Below are 22,482 nucleotides of genomic sequence, written 5' to 3'. Positions count from 1 at the left end.
TCAAATACAGTGTTTTTAAAGGTACAGAAGCCTGGGAGCAAAGCATTTTTTTCAGCAGGTACAAATAAGGTTCTGAGTTCCTTAAGCAAGGAACCTACTTGTAGCAGTGTTCAGTGAGTATTTCTTGGATGGATGAATGGATGGGTGATGGATAGATGGATGGATGGATGGATGGATGGATGGATTGGTGGTAGGTGAATTGGTGGATGGACAGATAGGTGGAAGAACGGGTAGATGAAGGATGGATGAGTCGGCGGGAGGATGAATGGATGATGGGCGGATTGATCGATGAAAAGATGGGTGGATGAATGATGGATGTATGGGTGGCAGGTGAATTGGTGGATGGATAGATAGGTGGATGGATGAATGAATGAATGAATGTACCTTAAATGGAAAATACATAGTTCTCAGCTCTGAGGCAGAGGATCCTAATAATGCCCCTGCTCCCATGGCTGTTCCGCTCCTCCTAGACTGACTGTGCCAGAATTTCTCCAGCCTCAGGAGACTCTTCTCTCCAACCACTTGGCTCACCCAGCCAAGTGATGCTGAGGGGGTGGGAAAGGTCACAGAGCCAGTTCTTTCCCACAGCCCCAGCATGGAGAGTAGGATTCCTCCCTGGTGCTAGGAGAGTTCTTTGGTGACATCATTAGATTTGGATCCGTGTTAGAAACTGAACAGGGAGGGCTACAAGGGAATGTCAGGATCCCTCCATCCACCCTCGCCTCCCTGCACTCCAGATATGCTGTCAGCAGAGCATGCAGACTCCTCCAAATATTTGGACGCCACTCTGGTCCTTGAGTGCAAGACTCAGGCCCATCTCAGAGATACCACTTAACATGACCTGGTGGCTGTTTTTATTTTAGTTGATTTGATGGTCAAGCCAGTATTGTGTATACATAACTTTAATGTCTCGAAATAGCTCCATCCTCATTTTCTTTCTGAAAACCAAGATTCCAAAGAGGGTTGTGGAAATATTTAGAGTGGCCCCTGTCACTTTCCACTCGGGAATGAGCAAGTTCAGGGGATTGAGTTGAGCAAATACTATCTTTTCTCCCACCTTCTAGAAATTCCTAAACACACGACAGAGTGTAACTTAGCAAAGAGGGGCTGGAACCACTCCGGGATGTGGGTGCTGAGCTGCTCTGCCAGTGAGAGTGCTATTTTTACCTCATTTAGGACACTGTCCTCCCTGTGAATGTACTCATCTTTAGTCCCATTGGGTCCATAAAGAGCAGTTACACATAGGCACTGTATCTTATTTAAAAACCACTTCTGTCCTTCTGATTCAATTTGAAATCTAAGGCTAGATGAATGTAAAGTCTTTTAAATCAATCAATGAAAAATTTGATCTCTAGTCTAGTTTGCATAATAAACTTCCATAAGGTTTTAAAGTCAAGATTATGTTGAAATGATCCTTTTTCCCTTTCTGTGGATTTATCTGATAGTAAGTTCACCTACATAATTTTCCTCCAACATTGAGAAATAGCTTGGTCTTTCTTCTCTCCTGTTTTTCAGTCCATGTTTGTTTCAGAACTAAAGATTCCAGACCTTGGCCTACAAAGGTAGAGACAATAGATAGTTCTGAATATTTGAAAAATATTCAAATTCAAGTGAGATGATAGATAGATGATAGATAGATAGATGATAGATAGATAGATAGATAGATAGATAGATAGATAGATAGATAGAAGATAGACAGATGGCTGAAAACCATATGTATGAGGGAAGAGGGGCACTGAGTGACAATCTAATAGAGGGCCGACTCCGAATCAAAATGATGAGTTCTGGAAGCTGTGTGTTCTGTAGATAGCGTGTGTTAGACACCAGTGCTGAGCTGAGAGCGCCCCATGCCTTTCTCTTCATGAAATCCTTGAGTCCACACTGTGCTCTGTAAGCCTTGAGTGACACAAAAGGATCCTAAGACTTATGTTTTGTCCAGAGGGAGCACTGAGGCTACTTGGTGGGGTTGGGGCAGGGCAGCCAGTGTAGGACGGCTCTGCCCAGAGGTTCTTGGAGGAGCCCAGAGCATGGCTGTCCTACAGTGAAGACCGGTGTGGCTGCGGCCTCAGGACTCTGGGGAAATAGTGTCAAATACACCCATGCCCTGGAGGAATATAAATGCAGAACTTTCTATCTCTGACAGCCCACAGGATGCCTGACACTCAGTAATCATTTAGTTTTGCTTTGCTCTTCAGATCGCTAGTAATTGTCCTTTCTGTGGCCATCGTTCTTTGTGTGTGTGTGTGTGTGTGGCCATCATTCTTATTTTCCTGTGAATAAGAATTGTCATCCTCTTCTATCAAGTGTACCTCATGTATTAATTTCATTTTATCAGAAATAACTCCCTGCAATTAATTGCTTTGATCCTTGCAAAAAACCGGGATCTGAGCCTTTTGTGTATTTGTCTGATCTTCCTCTGACCTGGTCTCTCTTGGCCAAGAGGAGATTCCCACAGGACTTCTAGTGACTTGACCGGAGCTACGTGAAGCCCTGAACTGGGCCTGACCCTGGGCTCAGCCTCCTGGTCATACAATAGTTCCCCACCCATCCCCTCTGCATCCTCACCCCTCTGTGGTTCCATCCATATTTCTAGAACACCTCCCATGGTGGTGGTGCAATACTGAGTTATTATTTCCACCAGTGTGGTTATTCGGCTAGACCAGCATAGTTTATGCAGCAGGAAAGGAAGATTGCAGGTGCCCAGCCCCTCTCAGTTTCCCGTCTGTGCCATGCCTTGAATCCTGGCTACGTTTGTTTTCTCTCCTTGGCTTCAGTGTTCCTGTTTCCCCACCAGGCTCTGCATCTCCCTGGCAGTGAAGGCTCTGTCCTGAAGCTTCTTAATACTCTGTGATTTTTATTTTGGAAATACTTTAGCCTTCCTAATATGAAACATTACTTCAAAATGCAGTATCATTTTTCATCCAGTACAAAGCACCGTCCCCCCTGAGTCCAGAGTCAGTGCTCTGAGAAGAGGTTGAGGTCTCTTTCCCCATTTCTGACCATATCCCTTAGGACAATGAAATTGCAGTTAAAATTGGGAGAGGCAGATATGATCTTGTGGTTTAAACTGGCACATGGGAATGTTTTAGCAAACAAGAACCATTCTATTAAGCAAACAGTTCTGTGCCAGGGGACTTTTTCATGATACCAAGAGGACAGTTGGTGTGAATGGGCTGGGTAGCATTTATTAGGCTAGATCAGATAATGCTTCGAATATTAGTTGAAACGTGCATGGGAATGAATACTGTTTGAAATTTCACAAGGTAGGTTGCCGACATTAGCTTATCGGCTTCCTCGTGTGTGAGCGTTAGATGCTGCATGATTAGAAAGTGATCATGGACTTTCTTCAGAGAGTGGAACAAATTATTTTAAGATTTGTGTGGAATCAGAAAAGACCCCGAATAGCCAGGGGAATTTTAAAAAAGAAAACCATAGCTGGGGGCATCACAATGCCAGATTTCAGGTTGTACTACAAAGCTGTGGTCATCAAGACAGTGTGGTACTGGCACAAAAACAGACACATAGATCAATGGAACAGAATAGAGAATCCAGAAGTGGACCCTCAACTCTATGGTGAACTAATATTCGACAAAGGAAGAAAGACTATCCACTGGAAGAAAGACAGTCTCTTCAATAAATGGTGCTGGGAAAATTGGACATCCACATGCAGAAGAATGAAACTGGACCACTCTCTTGCACCAGACACAAAGATAAACTCAAAATGGATGAACTATCTCAATGTGAGACAAGATTCCATCAAAATCCTAGAGGAGAACACAGGCAACACCTTTTTTGAACTTGGCCACAGTAACTTCTTGCAAGATACATCCATGAAGGCAAGAGAAACAAAAGCAAAAATGAACTATTGGGACTTCATCAAGATAAGAAGCTTTTGCACAGCAAAGGATACAGTGAACAAAACTAAAAGACAACCTATAGCATGGGAGAAGATATTTGCAAATGACGCATCAGATAAAGGGCTAGTTTCCAAGATCTATAAAGAACTTATTACACTCAACACCAAAGAAACAAACAATCCAGTTATGAAATGGGCAAAAGACATGAACAGAAATCTCACAGAGGAAGACAGAGACATGGCCAACAAGCACATGAGAAAATGCTCTGCATCACTTGCCATCAGGAAAATACAAATCAAAACCACGATGAGATCCCACCTCACACCAGTAAGAATGGGGAAATTACCAAGGCAGGAAACCACAAATATTGGAGAGGATGTGGAGAAAGGGGGACCCTCTTGCACTGTTGGTGGGAATGTGAACTGGTGCAGCCACTCTGGAAAACTGTGTGGAGGTTCCTCAAAGAGTTAAAAATAGACCTGCCCTACGACCCAGCAATTGCACTGTTGGGGATTTACCCCAAAGATTCAGATGCAATGAAACGTCGGGACACCTGCACCCCGATGTTTCCAGCAGCAATGTCCACAATAGCCAAGCTGTGGAAGGAGCCTCGGTGTCCATCGAAAGATGAATGGATAAAGAAGATGTGGTTTATGTATACAATGGAATATTCCTCAGCCATTAGAAATGACAAATACCCACCATTTGCTTCAACGTGGATGGAACTGGAGAGTATTATGCTGAGTGAAATAAGTCAATCAGAGAAGGGCAAACATTATATGGTCTCATTCATTTGGGGAAAATAAAAAATAGTGAAAGGGAATGAAGGGGAAAGGAGAAAAATGAGTGTAAATATCAGAAAGGGAGACAGAACATGAGAGACTCCTAACTCTGGGAAACGAAGTAGGGGTGGTGGAAGGGGAGGTGGGCGGGGGGTGGGGGTGACTCGGTGACGGGCACTGAGGGGGGCACTTGATGGGATGAGCACTGGGTGTTAGTCTATATGTTGGCACATTGAACACCAATAAAAAATAAAATTATTAAAAAAGTGATTATGAATGAAAACATCTTATCTTTGGTTTGTTTTTAAATTTTTTTAACATTTTTTATTGTAGTAAGAATATTCAACGTGAGAACCACCCTGTTAACAAATGTTTATTTTTTTAAAGGATTTATTTATTTACTTGAGTGACAGAGCAAGTGAGAGAGCAGTGGGGGTGGGGGAACAGAGGGAGGGATAGAGAATCTCAAGCAGACACCCCACTGAACACAGAGCCCAACACGGGGCTCGATCTCACGACCTTGAGATCATAACCTGAGCCAAAACGAAAAGCCAGATGCTCAACAGACTGAGCCACCCAGGCACCCCTGTTAATAAATCTTTAAGTGCACAAGACTGTACTGTTATCTAGAGACACAGTGTCGTATAGCAACATATGGTGGCTTTTGTGAATAATCCTGCAATGGGCATGGGAGTGCAGATATCTTTCTGAGATCTTGATTTCAATTTTTTCAGCTGTCTATACACAGAAGTGGGATTGCTGGATCATACAGTAGTTCCTTTTTGAATTTTTTGAGGAACCACCATACTGCTTTCCCTAGTGGCTACACCAGTTTGCATTTGCATCAACCATGTGCTGGGATTCTGGTTTCCCCAATTCCTCACCAACATTATTATCTATTGTTATCTATCGCTTTTCTTTTTAGAATCTCCTTCCTGGCAGGTGTGAGGTGATGTCTTACTGTGGTTTTGAATTGCATTTCCCTGATAATTAGTGATGTTGAGCATTGTTTCATGCCCCTATTGGCCACTGGCCAACAGATCTATCATGAGATACAAAAGTGAGAATCCTCCAGCCACATGGTTGGTTCTAAGTTGGGTTCCAGCACCATCTAGATGAGGCACTAGATAGACCTTGATGAGCTCCAGACTATCTTGTGTACATTCAGACACCCAGGCTCTTTGATACCTGTTATTCTAAGGCACTATGTCTTGTGGGCACCTTCCTTTAGGGTGTGCAAGCATATGTGCTACAGACCAAACTTCAGTTCAGGTTACAGAGAAACACTGCCAGCAAGCATCCCTCCAGTAAGAAGAGACGTGGGAGGAGATTTTTGAAACTTTGACAGTTCTGCCTCCTTTTACTAGTACTTCATCCAGTGACAGATACATGCCTGGTTCCCCCTTTCTTCCTAGTCTATCTCAATTGCCTATTAGGGGTATTGTGTGAACTTTTCAATCATGAAGTTCCCAATTAGGTCACAAACTCACTTTAAAATTAGGTTTAAATGTTTGATTTCTGTTTTGTTTCTACTTTTTTGCAGATACAAATATCCTAAAAATGAAATTCCTGCTCATGTTTCTCAAAAATACTTTCTTTTTACCTATGCCTGTATCTAAAGAAAAATATTACTCCATAAAGATGTGTTAAATCATGGTGGATGTATTAAAATACAAACGATGTGATTCTAGTCAAAACAACCTTGCATCCTGAACAACTTTAGCATTGCTTCTCATGCTTGCTTCTGTTTTTTAAAAGATTTTATTTATTTATTTGTGAAAGAGAGTATGAATAGGGGGTGGACAGAGGGACAAGCAGACTGCCCACTGAGCATGGAGCCCCATGAGGTTCTCGATCCCTGGATCCTGGGATCATAAACTGAAACAAGGTCAGATGCTCAGCCAACTGAGCCACCCAGGTGCCCCATTCTGTTTTATTTTTATGTAGGATACAGAGAAAATAAACTATGTACATATGGTAATAGTAAGTCTCTTATTAGCCTTTTAATTTAGCTGGCTGTGGTGATGCCTGCTTTTGCCCACTGATGAGTCTAATGCCAGGTTGACAAAGTCCTGCAGCTTTGTTCTAGGCCTCCACAAGAAAAGGGGGGGGGGAGCTGGCTAGCAAGAGGGAGCACTGTTCAGGAATTAGATAAATAGCAGGTCGGATGGGACAGTACTGGAGACCGAAGCCAGGGTGAGGTGCCAGTTTTAGCAACATCAGCTAATGCAGGACCAGCACCGAGGTCCCAGATTGAGGCGGGCTGCCGATTCCAGCACTCAGGAGGTCTATGCACAAGTGTCAGGAGCCTGGGCTGGAGCAAACAGGGACATGCTCTGGGTTACCAGTGGCCCTAGAACCAGTTATGCCTCATGTCCACATGGTAGGACTCACCTCCATAATCATCCTGAAGTCTGGCTGTGAATACTGGTGGGGTTCCTCTTGTATGGCTCCCCTGTAAGCACACCACCGAGTCCACATGGTTCATGCTCAGTTTGGTTGTTTGAGGCCTGCAGCTCCGGAGCACCCCTCACAGTTCCTCCTGGGACCCATTAACTTTTCTCTATCCCCCCGTTGTGGAGCACAGCGTAACCCAGTTGGAAAGGAAGCCTGTGACTGCAGCTGCTTTTCCTTGACCCCAGGTAGACTGTGTGCTTAGCAAAGGGGAGAAGTAGCTGGCCTTCACCTGAATGACTACGGAGCACAGCTTGTGGTCCTTCCCGGGGACTGGGATTCTGTATTACATACATAGCACCCCTTGGCTCTCTTCATGCTTACATATTGTATGTTTAGAAATATTTCCTGAAAGAATAAGTAAAAGGAACTGAGAAAGCATAGGGAGAAATGTGCAAAACTGGTTTCCTCCCCAGGAGGAAGACCACAGACAGCCCCGTGAGCAGTCAGGGGTGTGCACAGATGCCCTCCTGCAAGGCACATCCCATCTGCAGCCGCATCGGATTGCTCAGATTTGGACTTTCAGAAGTGATGTGAATTTGTGTCCCTTCCCAGTGGATGGCGTGTGGTCTTGCTGGTCTCCCTGGTCAAAATGCTCAACGACATGTGGCGGTGGACACTACATGAGGACCCGCTCATGCACAAACCCAGCCCCAGCCTACGGAGGAGACATCTGCCTGGGGCTTCACACAGAGGAGGCACTCTGCAACACGGAGCCCTGCCCGGGTAAGCAGCCTGACCGCATGACTGCAGTAAACTCACCCCTTCCCAACCTTGATTTAGAAACTGTGAAGTTGATGATAGCTCATAAGAGCAAATACTGAAAGAAGGGAACACCTCAGTCCCACACTGTTTTCCACCAAGTGACTTCAGACCACATTGTTCTACTATAGAAGAGTTCTCACCATGCCATGGTTTCACAACTAGTTAACAGAAACTGGTTCTAACAAGGCATTATTAAAAGGTTTAACCTGGTAATGGAATCTGAAAATCAGGGTGGGGAGCAAGGAGAACACTTGTGAAGGACCTGGCCTCAGGTCCAAGGGTTTGGGGGAATCCAAGCCTCAAGGCTGGCTAGCACAGGTGCCCAGGGGATACACTGCAACAGCCTCCCCATCCAATAACCCGTCTTGTCCAGAGACGTGGAGGCCAGTTGGAATGAAAATGAGACACCCTCTTCTGAGTCTAACTTTGACTTTGAAATAGTCATACTTTTTATTTTCTAACTTGCTCCTGCAAATCTTTCTGGAAGCTTCCCTCTGTATTGAAAAGTGCCTAGAAACCAGATACTCACAGTCATCCCCAAACCTGGTGCTTTACCCATTTTTACAGAAAAAATGAAACCTCTTTACATTGATTCAAGGCACAAGTTTGATTTCTGAATTTTCCTTGTACTGCAAAGATGATGCTGAAATTTAAAAAGAAGAAAAAAAGCAAACTGCATGCAAAAATATCTTTTTGATTTGTTTAATAATACTTCCTTAAAAAAAAAAAAACTTCCTAATAATGCTGAGAGCACATTTTTTAACCTCCTTACTTAAAACATGAGTATTGTTCTCTTTTTACACATCCATAAGCCTGGGTGAATTTAACAAATCCTAGCAAATTTTCCACTTCAGGGTGAAATGACCTTATATCACTCAGCTTTGGACCTTAACCCAAGAGTCGTGCAATGATCTTAGGCACACAGGCAATAGTAAACATGGGATGAAATAAATTCTGCAAGTGCAGCCTGACTTCAGTATATTGACTCTGCAGAATTGTTTTTGTAACAGAAGGGAAGGTATTTGTAGTAGCTGGAAACCCCTCTCAGCAACCAGGGCTTTCTCATTCATGCACCGCCATTTCTCTTGCCCAAGCTCTGAGTGTAGGAATTTTTGCAGGAAAGCATTTAAGGGCTGTTCTTACAGAGGAGCACAGCCCTGTGGGAGATGGTGTCTGCCTTGAAGATTTCTTTCCCCTCACCATGACCGTCTCTGCACAGCTGGACCTCATGAATTAGCTTATTTAGTGTCTAGTAGTTACTTTAAAACATTAAAATAACATGGGTTTTAGAAAATGTATTTTAAGTACATTAATTTTTATCAAAGGTCTACAAGCTCTTTTATTCATGCCCTATATAATTTATCTGAGTGCTCAGAGGAGGCGCATTCATCGTATTTATACATAGACCCATTAAAAATGTAATATGAAAACTTAAAGTAATGTGTGTGACCTGCAGTGCTTCCAGGCTGATTGATCGCAGTGGCTTTGTTGTTGCATCTCCCCTCTTCTGGTCACTGCAGAGAGCTGGTCAGAGTGGTCAGACTGGTCTGAATGTGCCGTGTCTGGGGTCCAGGTCCGTGCCCGCCAATGCATTCTTCTGTTCCCTGTGGGCAGTCAGTGTTCTGGAAACACCACAGAGAGCCGCCCTTGTGTTTTCGATTCCAATTTCGTCCCAGGTAAGGGCAGAGAGCCTTATCAGTGTGAACAAAATCATTTCCATCATTTAGAAAGGAAATGATTCACAGTTTTATCTGTCCTTCGAGGTCTTGTTTGGTGAAACAGAGATGATTCTATCAACTCTGTGGTTTCAAGGTAATTAGTCAGTAGATTTACAGATAACTGTGGGTTGAGGCTTGAATTTACACCATGAATTTTAAGATTTTTTTTAACACGATGCCTTCTACAATTTACTGACTATAACATGGTGTGACAATTTTGCTCAAAAAATTAAAATAGATTATTTTGTTATTTTAACATTAGGTTAAATGCTTTTGCAGTGCTGTGTGCATGTGTTTGTACAGATTAAAAAGGCCAGTTCTTCATGCAAACTTGATATACTTGGGAAGATGGAAACCTACCATGGCTCTCATCTTGGAGAAGAGACTGGCTGGCTCTTTGGCTATTGGCTTTTCCATGTGAAATTGATGGTCAGTTATTGATCATAGCAAGTCATCTGTCACATGTTCACTGTAGGCATGGTGTTAGGTACTTACAAATCATTTGTATATGTCCAGTGTGGGTTAGGACTATGCTAGAGACCAAAGCAGAGACCAGCCTCTTACAAGGCAATAATAGATAATTGCCTTGTTTTCTTCCACTTTTTGTAAATGGTAACTGTATTTCAGAGAAAATTATTAGCTTTAGTCTTATAAGGCGCCTCCATTATGGTATAGAAATGCTGTTTATTGTGATGTTTTCCTTTTTGACCATAGACATATTGCACACTCTCTTGTTACCCACTGAAAAATCAGTACAGGAAAGAATAATGTCTCCAATCTCCTGAAATGGGGTTTGACCCTTGTGGGTTAAAACATTTCCAGGATCTGTTTTTTTGTTGGCATTTTACTTGGGTATTTAATGTGTGTCATGGCAGTTTCCTTCAAGCTCTGGTGGGTTGGTCCCCCTGTGCAGAGAATTTGACGATGCTGGCTTTGATCAGAGACAGGGACACCAACACCAACTCTTTGGGGTCCACAGCTGGCATAATATATTGGTAACAGAAAATCAGCACATACTCTGGCCTTATTTTGAAATTGTGCCCTGGTTTCAACCCAAAGGACCATCGCGTTTTCTTTCTGTGATAATGAATCTCACTCCTTCCCAATCCAGATAACCTTGGCCAAATACATCTCAGGTTGGTTAAAACAAAGAAACATACAATTCTTTAAAACAATTTATCGGGCTTTGAATTTTGACTCACATAAAACTTGAAATCATTAGACATTCTGTAAGTGAATCATTGATGTGGTCTTTCTTTCCAATACCCTTTACACATCATGATTTAATTCTTTTTCCAGAAGTATCTGTGGCGAGATCCAGTAGTGTAGAAGAGAAAAGGTGTGGGGGTAAGTTCTCTTTTTAACTAATTTTTAATTGATTTCTGGTATTTTCTGATCATTTCTTTCCCCGTATGTGTCATATGATGTTTGGCCCAAGAAAAACAGAATGGAGAAACTCTTGATCCAAACACCTTAAACTTGGTAGTACAAATGCAAAAAGTCAGTATTTGACATCTGGATCAGTGGTTCTCAGGTGTGGTACCTAGACTAAGCATCATCAGCATCCCCGTGAGTGCTAATAGGAATACAGATTCTCAGGTCCTGCTTCAATCTGTAGAATCAGAACCTTTCTGAGGGGGGCCCAGCACTTTGTGGTTTAATAAGCTTTTCAGGTGATTTTGGTGGATGATAATAAACTTTATGAACGAGTGATCTTGATATTAGCTGTAGTTAAATTTCTCATGAGTAAAACTCAAGCATTTTTTTTATACACATGGCAGCGAGCCTCAGACTTCCAGGCTGGAATGACAAAATTGTAATGAGGCATGAGATTATACCTACATCTCTAGAGGTGTTGTTGAAACTTTCTGCAAACCTGGATGACAAAAATTACATTCTCCGGTTCCAGTTCATGCTAAATTTGGACTTTATATCTGTGTTTACTTGTCTGGGCAGGAGGGGCTAACTGTCCATTGGTCAAAGCCCATCCCCTGCCCACCCTTGGTAATCAGAGCCAATATCCACACCAAGACCACGTATTTATACATTCAGCTGGTGACCTAAAAATACCCATTCCTGCCATAATCCATGCCACCAGGGGATTCCCAGCAGCTCAGCCGTAGACTCTGGTCTTTGTTTATGTTCGAATAGAATCTGGAACTTTGTGGGTGTGTTTTAGGAATGTACTTACTGTTTTTAACTACATTAATTAAGAGTCCACTGTCTGTTGCATTCTGTCTGTTTAGTTAGTTGTTGATCTGTTCATTTAATAATCTTTGCTGAGCACCCCCTCCATGAGCTCTGTGAGGGACACTGAGTTTACCACGGGACACAATAGCCACAGTCCTTCTGGAACTAGCAGTCATCTCATAAAAGACCCCAGTGCCTGAAAAATGCAGTGTCTGTTGTCTGACCTACATTGGTCCCAGGAGTTCACAGACTGGCACTAGATAACTTGGGATCCAGCTGGAAGATGAATATATACAAGTTCCCATAAAAATAATCATAGCTCTAAGTGTCCTTTAATATTTTTAGATCAGTCACTATATGCCACTGTATTAAATTGCAAGAAGTATCCTGTTTGATTCTCACAAAGAGCTTATGTGTAGGTACTGCAGCCCACAGTTCCTTAATGTAAAACCTTTGGAGATACGGAAGAGTTTTAGAATTCAGCATTTTTCAGATTTCAGAGGGGTAATATGGGGCATAGGATGTCTATTATGTAACACTCTGCAGTGTCCAGGTCCACATTCTGTAACCAGTCTCTTTAATGATGCTTTGTGAAGTGTGGACAAAGTGAAGATGCTAATGCTTCTGCAGTTCTAGTTAGTTCTGCAGGAAAAGAGTCAGGTCAGGCTTTGCTGCTAGGTGAGTGATAAAAAATCCATTTCCAAAAGTTTGGGTTTCACAAATTGTAGAAAAGGGAGAGCAGCCATGCACTGTCATCTACATTAAGGATGGTGAGAGTCAGAGATGAGGCCACTGGCCAAAGTTCACACAGGTAGAGAGCAGCAGAGCCAGAGTTTGAGTCCAGGTTGTAGGATCCGAGTGTGAGCTTCAAGGCCAGAGAACCACAGGAAAAGGATCCTGGCAGTGGGTATCTGAGAGGATGGTGTCTCGGGGGCTGGAGCCACAGCAGCCCTGGTCAGGTGACAGTTTTGGACGACACTCAGGGGCTGGGGACACGCTGCCCTCAGAGGAAGCCCAGATCAGAAGTGAAGCAGAGCTCTTAAGGAGCACCTCCTGTCCTATGTGAGGCCAAGACAGAACTTGGGGTCAGCCAGCTGATGTCTCTGCAGAATTGACCTCCAGGTCTGCCAGAGATTTAAAAACCATTTTCCACAGCCAGCTGTCTCTGGATTAGGATATAGGAGACTTTCAAGGGCCTTAAGCACCTGGGAGAGCAGGGTTCAAAGTCCATTCCCATCCTAAACTGCTGCTTCCGTGTGTCTGAGTCAGACAGGCTAATTGGCTACCCAACTACAAACCAAGTGTTGATGTGCTGTTAATTAAATCACAGAGATACTACTAACTAATATTCCAAATTGATTTTTTTAGATCATTGACACACCAGGTTAGGCAAGTCAGAGGTCACATGGATCTAATTGTAGGGCTGATGGGTAAAAAGAATCACCTAGCAAATGTTTAGGGATACAACATCCCTAAATGGGATGTTTAGGGAGACAACACAGATGTCTTTTTTTTTTTTCCCCATTTGAAGAGAAATCAATCACATTTTTTACAGGAAATCATCCAGTTGAGCCAACGGGGTAGTTGGTTTCTATTTCAGCTTTACTGACCAAAAACAACAGAAAAACATATTCGAAGCAAAGAGTCACACCAAGCAGATTCAAAAGAGATTTAGTAGGCACTGTTTTTCCCTATGCAGAAAAGTGTCAGCCTTTTGAAATTTTTCAATTTAGCTATTTTTAGTTTCATGAGACACAAAGACTATATAATCCTCATAAAGATGTCAGCTGGCCCCGGCCTTTCCCGGGCACCTGCAGGCGTGATTCATTGGACTAATGACAAAGTATCTGCACATGGAGAGCATCATACATCTTTCATACATTATAATAAAATGTTATCAGTGCAGCAGGAAGTCCTTTTATTGGTAGATGGCATTGACCCTGGGACTCAAAACGGCTAAAGTATAAAACAATGACAACACATATGAAATCTGCTCTTGCTTACCTGGATCACAGCTTCAGTGTTACAGTAGACACTTCCGGTGGCTGCTGGTGGGATGCCCCCCGGATGCTTTGTCCAGCCAGCCCAGGTGGGGGGCCGTCCAGCTCTAGAGCTTCAGACAAAATTGGGAAAGGCTGGAGATTCATGAACTGCTTGACCAAAGAACCAAGAAGTGAAAACCAGGTGGATGTGGGGGAGCAGGTGATACTTGTGGAATATTCTAGTAATATCCACCTGGATTATCCAGGGCCTAGTGCTGCAGACATTGGACTCCTGTGTTAGGAATGGGGTGGGAGTGAGTGGGTTGCAGCCTACAGAGAACCCAGCCTCTGCATGCTTCGCTCCCCTGGGGAGGCAGTTCGAGCTCTCAGGGGTCCCGGGAATGCAGCATCTGTGAGCAGCAAAGGGTCATGGCCTAGAGGGAGACGTCAGGGTATGGGGACAGTGAGGGTACCCCACATCTGCTGTGGATCCAGGCAGGGGCCAGGGTAGTTGAGGGGCAGACACCCCAAGGCTTGGGTGCAAGGAACAAACTTGTAAGGCTTCTCACCCTGAGAGCCTGGGAGCCTCTCTCTGTGGCTCTGGGATTCGCCTGAGATCTCTAGTGTGCCTAGCAGGCATTTCCAATGGTTCTGTTTGGATGCAGGATGGACAGACACATCCAGGAAGAGTGTGGGTGACTGCGCCCCCTGGTGGTGCCTGGAGGGGACACGATGGGGGAAAGCTGGTCCTCAGGATGGGTCCTGGCACAGGTGCCAGAGGCCAATAACCCACAGGGGACAGGGTAGCCACATGGCGCCAGCCCAGCATAGAAAAAATAAGGTCATGTTCTACTTCAGCATTGCCCAGATGTGTCTTTATTCCCTGAAAGGCTGGAAACTTTCATTGTACGGTTCATTCAGTTTTACCAACATATGCTGAACATCTATTTTCCTGTGTGGTTATTTGCTCAGACATTACAAAATTCTTCATTGTGTTACCTTGATGTCTCTCAAGCCAATACCATATTAGAGACATAAATCCACATCTGCTTATTTTTTCAACAACTTGTATTCAAAACTCAAGGAAAATAACTCAAAGATGCTATTTAATAGAAAAAATATGTAAAAGAGGGTCATTTCATCACCATTAAAAGATCATATTTTATTCCTTTGATATAATTCTTTTATTTCTTTGGTGTAAACCATTGTCTTGATAAGGTCTCCAAAATACAGTAATTTTGAGCAATTAACTGGAAGTAGTTAATGCATTCTCACTTTTTTCATGGGACACAGCCAGGCTATTGGCTGGGATGCTCTACCTGTTAAGAAGCATGGAAAACATGTTCTCTAGGAACCCCATAGACCAGAGATCATGCTGCATGTGAAACAGATGAGCAGACTTATACAATCCTTTAATGAAAAAAAAAAATGCTTCTAGTATATTAAGGTGATCTCCAAAAGACGGATTGTAGTCCGTAAGAACATTAACTTAAAATATGCTGTGCTCCCTGTGGGGGATGACATTTCAGAGGAAGGTCATGGGCCTCTTATGTTGTCTTTCTCTTTTTACGCAAGTGCTTTGAGCTGTTGAGTAGTGTGTTCTTTTCCAAAGTACCGTCACTTTTGATGCTGTCTTCCCAGAGTTCAATCTGTTCCACATGCTTGCTGTGGGGCTGAGCAGCTCCATTCTAGGCTGCCTCCTTACACTGCTCGTCTACACCTACTGCCAACGGTACCAGCAGCAGTCCCATGATGCCACCGTCATCCACCCTGTTGCTCCTGCCCCTCTCAACACCAGCATAACTAACCACATCAACAAACTGGACAAGTATGACTCGGTGGAAGCTATCAAGGTAAGGAGTTGGCAGACAGATGTGAAAGAAGGGCCCTAGGGGCTGTTGGCAAAGCTCAGGGGCAGTGGCTGAAGTGACAGAGTGGAGAACAAGGCAATGGGTGGCCCTTATGATGAGCTGCCTTGTTTGCTTTGCCTGCAAAAAAGATGGTGCCTCACATTGGGAAATAGGTTACAAATAGGACTCAGAAACAGCAATGAATAAAATACTGGAAAATATTGAGTCATTGGCCAATGTCCAGCTCTGCTTCCACTGTGCCTCCCATGTTCAAAGAGAGGTCTTATCAAAGAGAGGAGCTCTGGGCTGAGGCCCTGTACCCATCTGACAGTGGTAATGAGGACCAGGGTGGGGTAGTCTGATACCCAGGTTCATCCTGAGAAAAATTGTTATGTTATTATAAAAACTATCTTCAAATAATTTGTTTGCATAATGAAATTTCTTCAGCTTTACATGGTATGTGACTGGTGTGGGGTGAAGTGTTCTGCTAAATTTTCCCAATGGGTGATTAATTCAGTGCCTGACCCAGAAGTAGAGAGTTGATGGCCAGTCTCCTCATTCTGAGGAAGAAGGAGTGGAAAGGGCATCAGCTCTGGACCAGGAAGACCTGCATCCATGAGTCACCAGCTGGGTAAACGTAAAGCTAGTTACTCATACTCACTGAGCCTGTTTTCTCCTCAGTAAATGGGAGATCATGAGAAACAAATGAAACAGCTACACTAAATGCCTTGAGTAGTGCCTGGCAAAATAAATGTGGTTTTTATTTGAGGCATTGTGCAGGGTTTAAAATGCAAGTTAGTTAATTCTTTGAACCTCAGTTTCTTCATCTTTAAAATGGGTAGAGCAATATGTACAATCATCTCTCTGTTGTGAGGTTTAAATGGGATAACACACAGGAGTCAGGGGTGTAGCTGGAAGGACATCTGGGGCCATCATCTGCTTCACCCAATGTGCCTGACCACCCATGTGAATGAAGGATATTATCATTTTGACATTCTTCTTAAATTGATGGTTCTCCTTAACATTCTCAGGGAGCATTTTGATGCTCTCTCTGCCATGATGGTTTCCTTTGAAATTTGATTTCCTTCCCATGTGGGAACGTGGAACATTTTCAACTCTTACAAGTTCAAGTGGTTGGGAGGTCTTGAGTCCTGGGAGCCACAGTGTCGTCTCTTGTTTTCCCCCTACCACGAGGCCTCCTTCTCCACCACTTGGACAGAAACAGAGCCAGTTGACTTTTACCCATGGGCTTTGCTTCCACCAGGATCCAGAACCCATGAGTACCTTATGCTAATCAATGCTAGGGCCAAGGAATGAAGCACTGCTCACTAATAACACACCCCTCACACCTTGTCAGAACTGAGCTTCTGGAGTATGAGGAGGAACATGAGCTCCTTTTATGAACAAGAACAAGACTTTAGATCCCAAGAATGGGGCTCCTTGAAATGTGATTCCAACCAATCAACTTGGTTCTTACTTCAAATGTCTCAAGATAATTTGACTGGTCTTCTGTTCCCACTTAAGATCCAAGAGCCACTCAAGATAATAAGAAATTTAACTGCTCGGAGGGCACAGGGCTTTGAGGGCACTGACTGCTGCCTAATCTCTAATGATCCTTCTGGAACTTTCTTCTGATACCTTGCCCAGACCAGTCTTGGACAGTTGGCCTCTGCTGACCATCCTACAGCCCTTTTAGTATTTACCCTCCACTTGGCATAGTAAACTAGGTTTTTGAAAGCACAGGTGGCTTTAATGACTTAATAAGGATGGGTGTCTGTGTCAGAAGTGGCTAGAGTAGCCTTTTGGGGGGCCCATAGCTGGTGTGTTAAATTAAGAATATGCACATTGTGGCCGGCTGAAGAAGAAGGTACAAGCTACACGGTATCAGCAGGAAGCTCCCTGAGCACCTGAGCTCCCCCTTTGGGGACGGGGAGACCCTGGGGTTGTTTTGACTCAAGGTGCAATTTCAGTACACTCACTTGAAGAAAGTCAAGTCCCAAGGTTTATTACTTACACATGCCAGTGAGGCCGGGGAAGGGCAGTCCTCTGGGCCTGGTCAGCAGTGAGCAGGAGACAGAGAGAGGGTGGCAGGCACCTGTTACTTAAAGGGTGGTTGAGGCAGACATTGCTCACGTTTTGTGGGCTCAGCTCTAAGTGCTTATTTTATTTTTTAATTTTCTCAAAGATTTTATTTATTTATTTATTTAGTACCCAAGTAGGGGGAGGGGAAGGGCAGAGGGAGAAGGAGAGAGGGGATCTCAAGGATACTCCATGCTGAGTCCTTCCCAGGACCCTGAGATCATGACCTGAGCCCAAATCAAGATTTGGACAACTGAGCCACCCAGGTGCCCCTGTAAGTGGTTATTTTAACAGGTGCTGCAGGAAAAGCAAAACAGGAACTTAGGGTGGGAACCTGAAGCTCAGGTCCTCATGTAAATGTGCAGACTCTGTGGGTCTGAGCAGGCTTGTCAGGCTGAAAAATGCCCAGGTGGCACCTGAGAATGGCTGTTTTCTCATCACAAGCTCACCTGCTAACAGTGTAGAAAATGAAAAGAAATCAAGCCATTTTAAATCGCATGCATTTACTTAAATAAGCTCCTTCAAAATCTCTTCTCAATGTACCTGTCCATGATAATCAGAAGGCTGCTTAAATTTTACTGTTACATAACATTCAAAGCGACTGTTGATTTGAAATCACTAGTGAGTTTTAGGTTTGTTGAAGATTTAGATTTCTCAAGATCTATTTATCAAAGATTGCCACCCTCATTCTGGTCATGAGGCAGGTCCTCAGTAAGGCAAATAAGGTGAGGAAGCCAGTAGGTGAGGAATCACATTTTGAACAATGGAGCCTCAGAAGGGAGTTCAGATTCAATATAATCGTCCCCTCATTATGTTCTCTTTCCAAAATGCTACTTGTGGAGTCTTCTTAAATCTTTTTTTTTAATTTTACTTTTTACAGGCATTTAACAAAAACAACTTGATCCTAGAGGAAAGAAACAAATACTTCAACCCGCATCTCAGTGGGAAGACCTATTCTAACGCCTACTTTACAGATCTCAATAATTATGATGAGTACTAATAGCTGTTATATTTTTGGCTCCTTATAATCCCCCACCTCCTCAAGCCCTGCTCCATGACTTCCCATGTTTCCAAGGCTTCAGAGATGAAGTTTGGATACATTTCAAGTGCATTTCAAGCCACGAGTGTCCCATTGCTGCCAAAAACAGACATCCTTAAAAGCAACAAAAATCTAAATATGATGTCTTGAAAATCTGGTCTAAATGCTTGATCATTGTTGAATGAGCCATGGCGTGAAGTTTTGTTTTGTTTTGTTTTTATTGTGTTCAGTCCATTTTTCTAACAAGTCAGTTGTTTTCTTGAGCTTTTTAATATATGTGCCACCCACATGGGAAAGGAGTCTTTAGAAATAGGAACGTCTTCCTGCTTTTGAGCATAAATCTTCATGATGTTCTAATTCAAGAAAACAGACACTTCAACTAAGAATCTCCCTCCCTCCATAAGGAGTGTTAGGTCCATAGTATTTGATAAAATGAAGGATATGAATGTGGCTGTATAGTTATTCACCATGGATCTCCCATCTTCCCAACCTGGATAAGTCCGTGGAATCCTTGGAAACAACTTGCGTGTTTGGACTTGGAATGGTTCTCACCTGAGCAAAGGCAGGATATCACCCTTGCTTGTGTCTGCAGAGGTGATGGTATGAGGTGTGACACACTGGTCTTGATGCAGTTACTGTGTTATCCCTGGTGGAGGTGAGCTTGAAGACCAGAGGTGCAGACATGATGAAGGGTCCAGCGTTCTGCACGATGCTGCAAGGCTAGCCATATTCTCACTTCTGGATTTCACAGCATTCCAGGGAGCTCCTCGCCCTGTGGTAGGCCAGGAAGCCCACCTGTCCGATCCATAGTAACATCCTGAAGAGACATCTATAAAACCACTAAAATACTTTGAAGTATAAAATGGAAACCAACTTTTTTTATTTCCTATGTTACAGAAAGGATTGAAAGAAATGACATTTAAGGAGAAGCAACTTTTTATTTTCTATCTCCCGATAGAACTCATGTATAGTAGTCAGCCACTTCCCAGAGCATTACTGATGCGTAAGGCTGGCTTTCTGCAGCCCATTGCTGTACATATTGAAGTGCTCCCCGAGTACCCAGCTGTCATTTGCTGCCTCCAGGTCAGGCAAGGAGGAGATGTTTGGTTCTGGTGCCTTGTGTTTCTATCTCAATGCTGCCCTCCCCTCCACCCCTCCCTCTTCTCCTGCATGGAGGCAAGAGCATTTCAAGATGTACCTGGAGAAAGCAGGGACGTAAGGTTTTCAGTGATCCCTGTGGTTCTGAGCACTGACACTGCTAAGCATTTCAGAGTGTTATAATACTATTCATAGAGGTCCCCAGCAAGGAAAAACAGCAAGATGAATTACTCATAAACAGCTGATAAATAATACATGGCAGCTGGTTGAATAATGTTTGAAAGTCAGAACCGGATTGAAACTGTTCATCGATGCCCTTGGGCATTGCAATAAAGACCTGTGTGGATGGTGAAACATTCTTATTGCACAGTGAACCTTCAGATTTGTGGAAATACACAGCACGGGCATTGAAGAATGCAGACTTATCAGCACACGTGTTTGTGGCCTATCCAATGTAAAGAAACAATTTCAGAAAGTGTTGGGGGGAAAAAAATCCCATGCTGAGTCATGAGTATCGCTGTATTGAAAGTATTCTCATGCACCCAAATTTTCAGAAGCGACTCTACAAAAAGTCAAGCTTAAATGGCAGGTGGTCTCCAGGAGGTCTGATAGATTGCAACTGAATGGTGTTCTGGGTGTTTCCAGCAGGGAGTTCATGTTGCCTCTTGCCTGCGTGGCTGGTCTGCTGTGGGGGGACTGTTTGGTCTGGACACACACAGCTGAAGTCTGGACTCAGGAGGTGAAATTCAGCCAGATGGTTTCCTCATTGTCCCCCAGCTGGATTTGCACTGGATGCTTCAACTAGTGTCATCACCTTCCTTTAAGAAAAATGTCCCTACCACGAAGCACATCACAGTTGTTTTTGGATCCCTCTCTACAGTGTTTTCTAAGCTTAAACGGTCATTTTATTTCCCTTAGGAAAGAGAATACTAATATTTTGAGAAAGCATCCCTGGACCTGATTAGAAATGTTTTCTAAATGCTATCCACGCTGGACCTCAGTCGGTGTCCTGTGGTGATTGGGGACAGTGCCCACCCTCCCCATGGAGTCACATACCTCCAGGAACTTAGCACGGCAAAGAAATGCTCTGATTTTTGTTCCCTGCCTCTCTACTCAGAGCAAAATTGCACTGGCTTCTCTTTCTGTCTGTCTGTCTCTCTCACATTCTCATTTCACAGAATTTCAATTTGTTTAGAGTAATTTTAACTATATTCTAACAAGCTATGGAGTAACTTTTGCTTTTCCATCATTGTGTGGCTATTGCTCATGGGTGTGCCTCCCCTCCATGCCTCTGGTTGTTTCTTGAGCCCCAGGTGGGCTTTTGCAGGGGTGCCTACCACCTCGCTGGCATCTCCTCCCGAAAGTAGCTCCCGGGAGGCTGCGGGCTTTGCTGTTTCTCTGGGTCAGATTTTAAATTTCTAAATGACTTATTCTATTTTTTTCCCCTTTCCTTCCTTCCTTCCTTCCTTCCTTCCTTCCTTCCTTCCTTCCTTCCTTCCTCCTTCCTTCCCTCCTTCCTTCCCTCCCCTCCTTCCTTCCTTCCTTCCTTCCTTCCTTCCTTCCTTCCTTCCTTCCTTCCTTCCCTCCTTCCTTCCTTCCTCCCTCCTCCCTAGTACAAGCAGCACCCTCTCTGAACCTAACATCAAATGCCAATAGTCACGGTTTAATCAGGAGGGCTATTTCTGGATAGGGTGGCAGCTGGCCCGGTTTTCCCGAGGAACCTGGCTCTGGGCTCACACTCACACTCTGGGAGGGAGTCCCAGGGGCAGGGGCAGGGTCCCGTTCCCCCCCCCCCCCCCCCCCCCCCGTCCCCAAGGAGCGCTGTGGGCCAGCGGCCGGAGGAGCCCGGCTGTCACCCTGAGTCCGGGGCTGGGACTCGGGACGAGCTGGGCCCCCGCGAAGCCTCGCGAAGCCCCGCGGCCACCGGACCGGGCTCGGGGGCGGGGGCAGGGGAGGGGGGACCCGGGTCCGGGCCCAGGGACTGGCCGAGTGATGCCAAGGAGAGGAGAGGCGAGTGGGAAGTGGGGGCTGGGAACGTGGGGACCCGGCGGCTCCGAGCTGAGCGTGGGGCGGGTCCCGGGTCCCGGGGGCGGGGGCGGGGCGGAGGCCGGGCCCGGGACCCACCGTCCAAGGGCAGGAGGTGGCCCGACGGTGGCCGCAGGTCCTTACAGCTCTGCAGGTGGGTGAGAGCCGTGGGACCCCGAGCCCAGCGTGGGTGGGTCCCCCGGGGGCCTGGGGAGAACCCGTGGTCGGACCCGCTTCCAATGAGGGACAGAGGCCCAGGGGGGGCCCCGTGTCCCCGGGCTACCTGCGGGACTCCTGTGTGTGGACGGGGCTCGGGAGGTGTAAGTGTGTCAGGTCAGCACTCAGCTAATCGCTGCATAAACTCCCCCTTAATGCGCACTGAAGATACAGTCTTGATAGTGTCGGAATTCACCAATAGCTTTATGCTTCTTTATGATATTTACTTATTTCCAGAGTAAATCATGAACATGTCCCCAGCACTGTCAACCCACCTTCGGCAGGATGTCCTTTACACTCCGTTGGGGTTTTCTGGTGTGTGGCGAATGGGGGCAGCTCCATTGCATTTAGCATTTCTGCCTCACAGGATGGCTCTGGGGCACCCATCCAGGGACGAGAGGTACCAGTGGCGGGTACAGGGAATGCT

At 44.7% G+C, this 22,482-nt stretch overlaps 1 protein-coding gene across 5 annotated transcripts in view; it reads left to right on the top strand.

The window, feature by feature from the left end:
• Window positions 1-21,173, top strand: part of SEMA5A (semaphorin 5A) — a 472,307-nt gene extending 451,134 nt beyond the window's left edge. For 4 of the 5 annotated variants that reach the window (XM_026017648.2, XM_072752696.1, XM_072752695.1 and 1 more), the window contains 5 exons: window positions 7,649-7,819; window positions 9,379-9,534; window positions 10,876-10,923; window positions 15,390-15,601; window positions 18,558-21,173. In XM_026017648.2, coding sequence (XP_025873433.1) covers window positions 7,649-7,819; window positions 9,379-9,534; window positions 10,876-10,923; window positions 15,390-15,601; window positions 18,558-18,677 — 707 coding nt within the window. In that variant the 3' untranslated portion in view covers window positions 18,678-21,173. The remainder of the gene's footprint in view (window positions 1-7,648; window positions 7,820-9,378; window positions 9,535-10,875; window positions 10,924-15,389; window positions 15,602-18,557) is intronic. The other variant, XM_026017649.2, reaches the window with a different exon arrangement.
• Window positions 21,174-22,482: the final 1,309 nt, after the last annotated feature.

The sequence above is a fragment of the Vulpes vulpes genome, chromosome 3 (genome assembly GCF_048418805.1).
Source record: "Vulpes vulpes isolate BD-2025 chromosome 3, VulVul3, whole genome shotgun sequence".
Lineage (NCBI taxonomy): Eukaryota > Metazoa > Chordata > Mammalia > Carnivora > Canidae > Vulpes > Vulpes vulpes.
The sequence above is the reverse complement of the archived record's forward strand: the minus strand, read 5'-3'. Positions and strand labels throughout refer to the sequence as shown.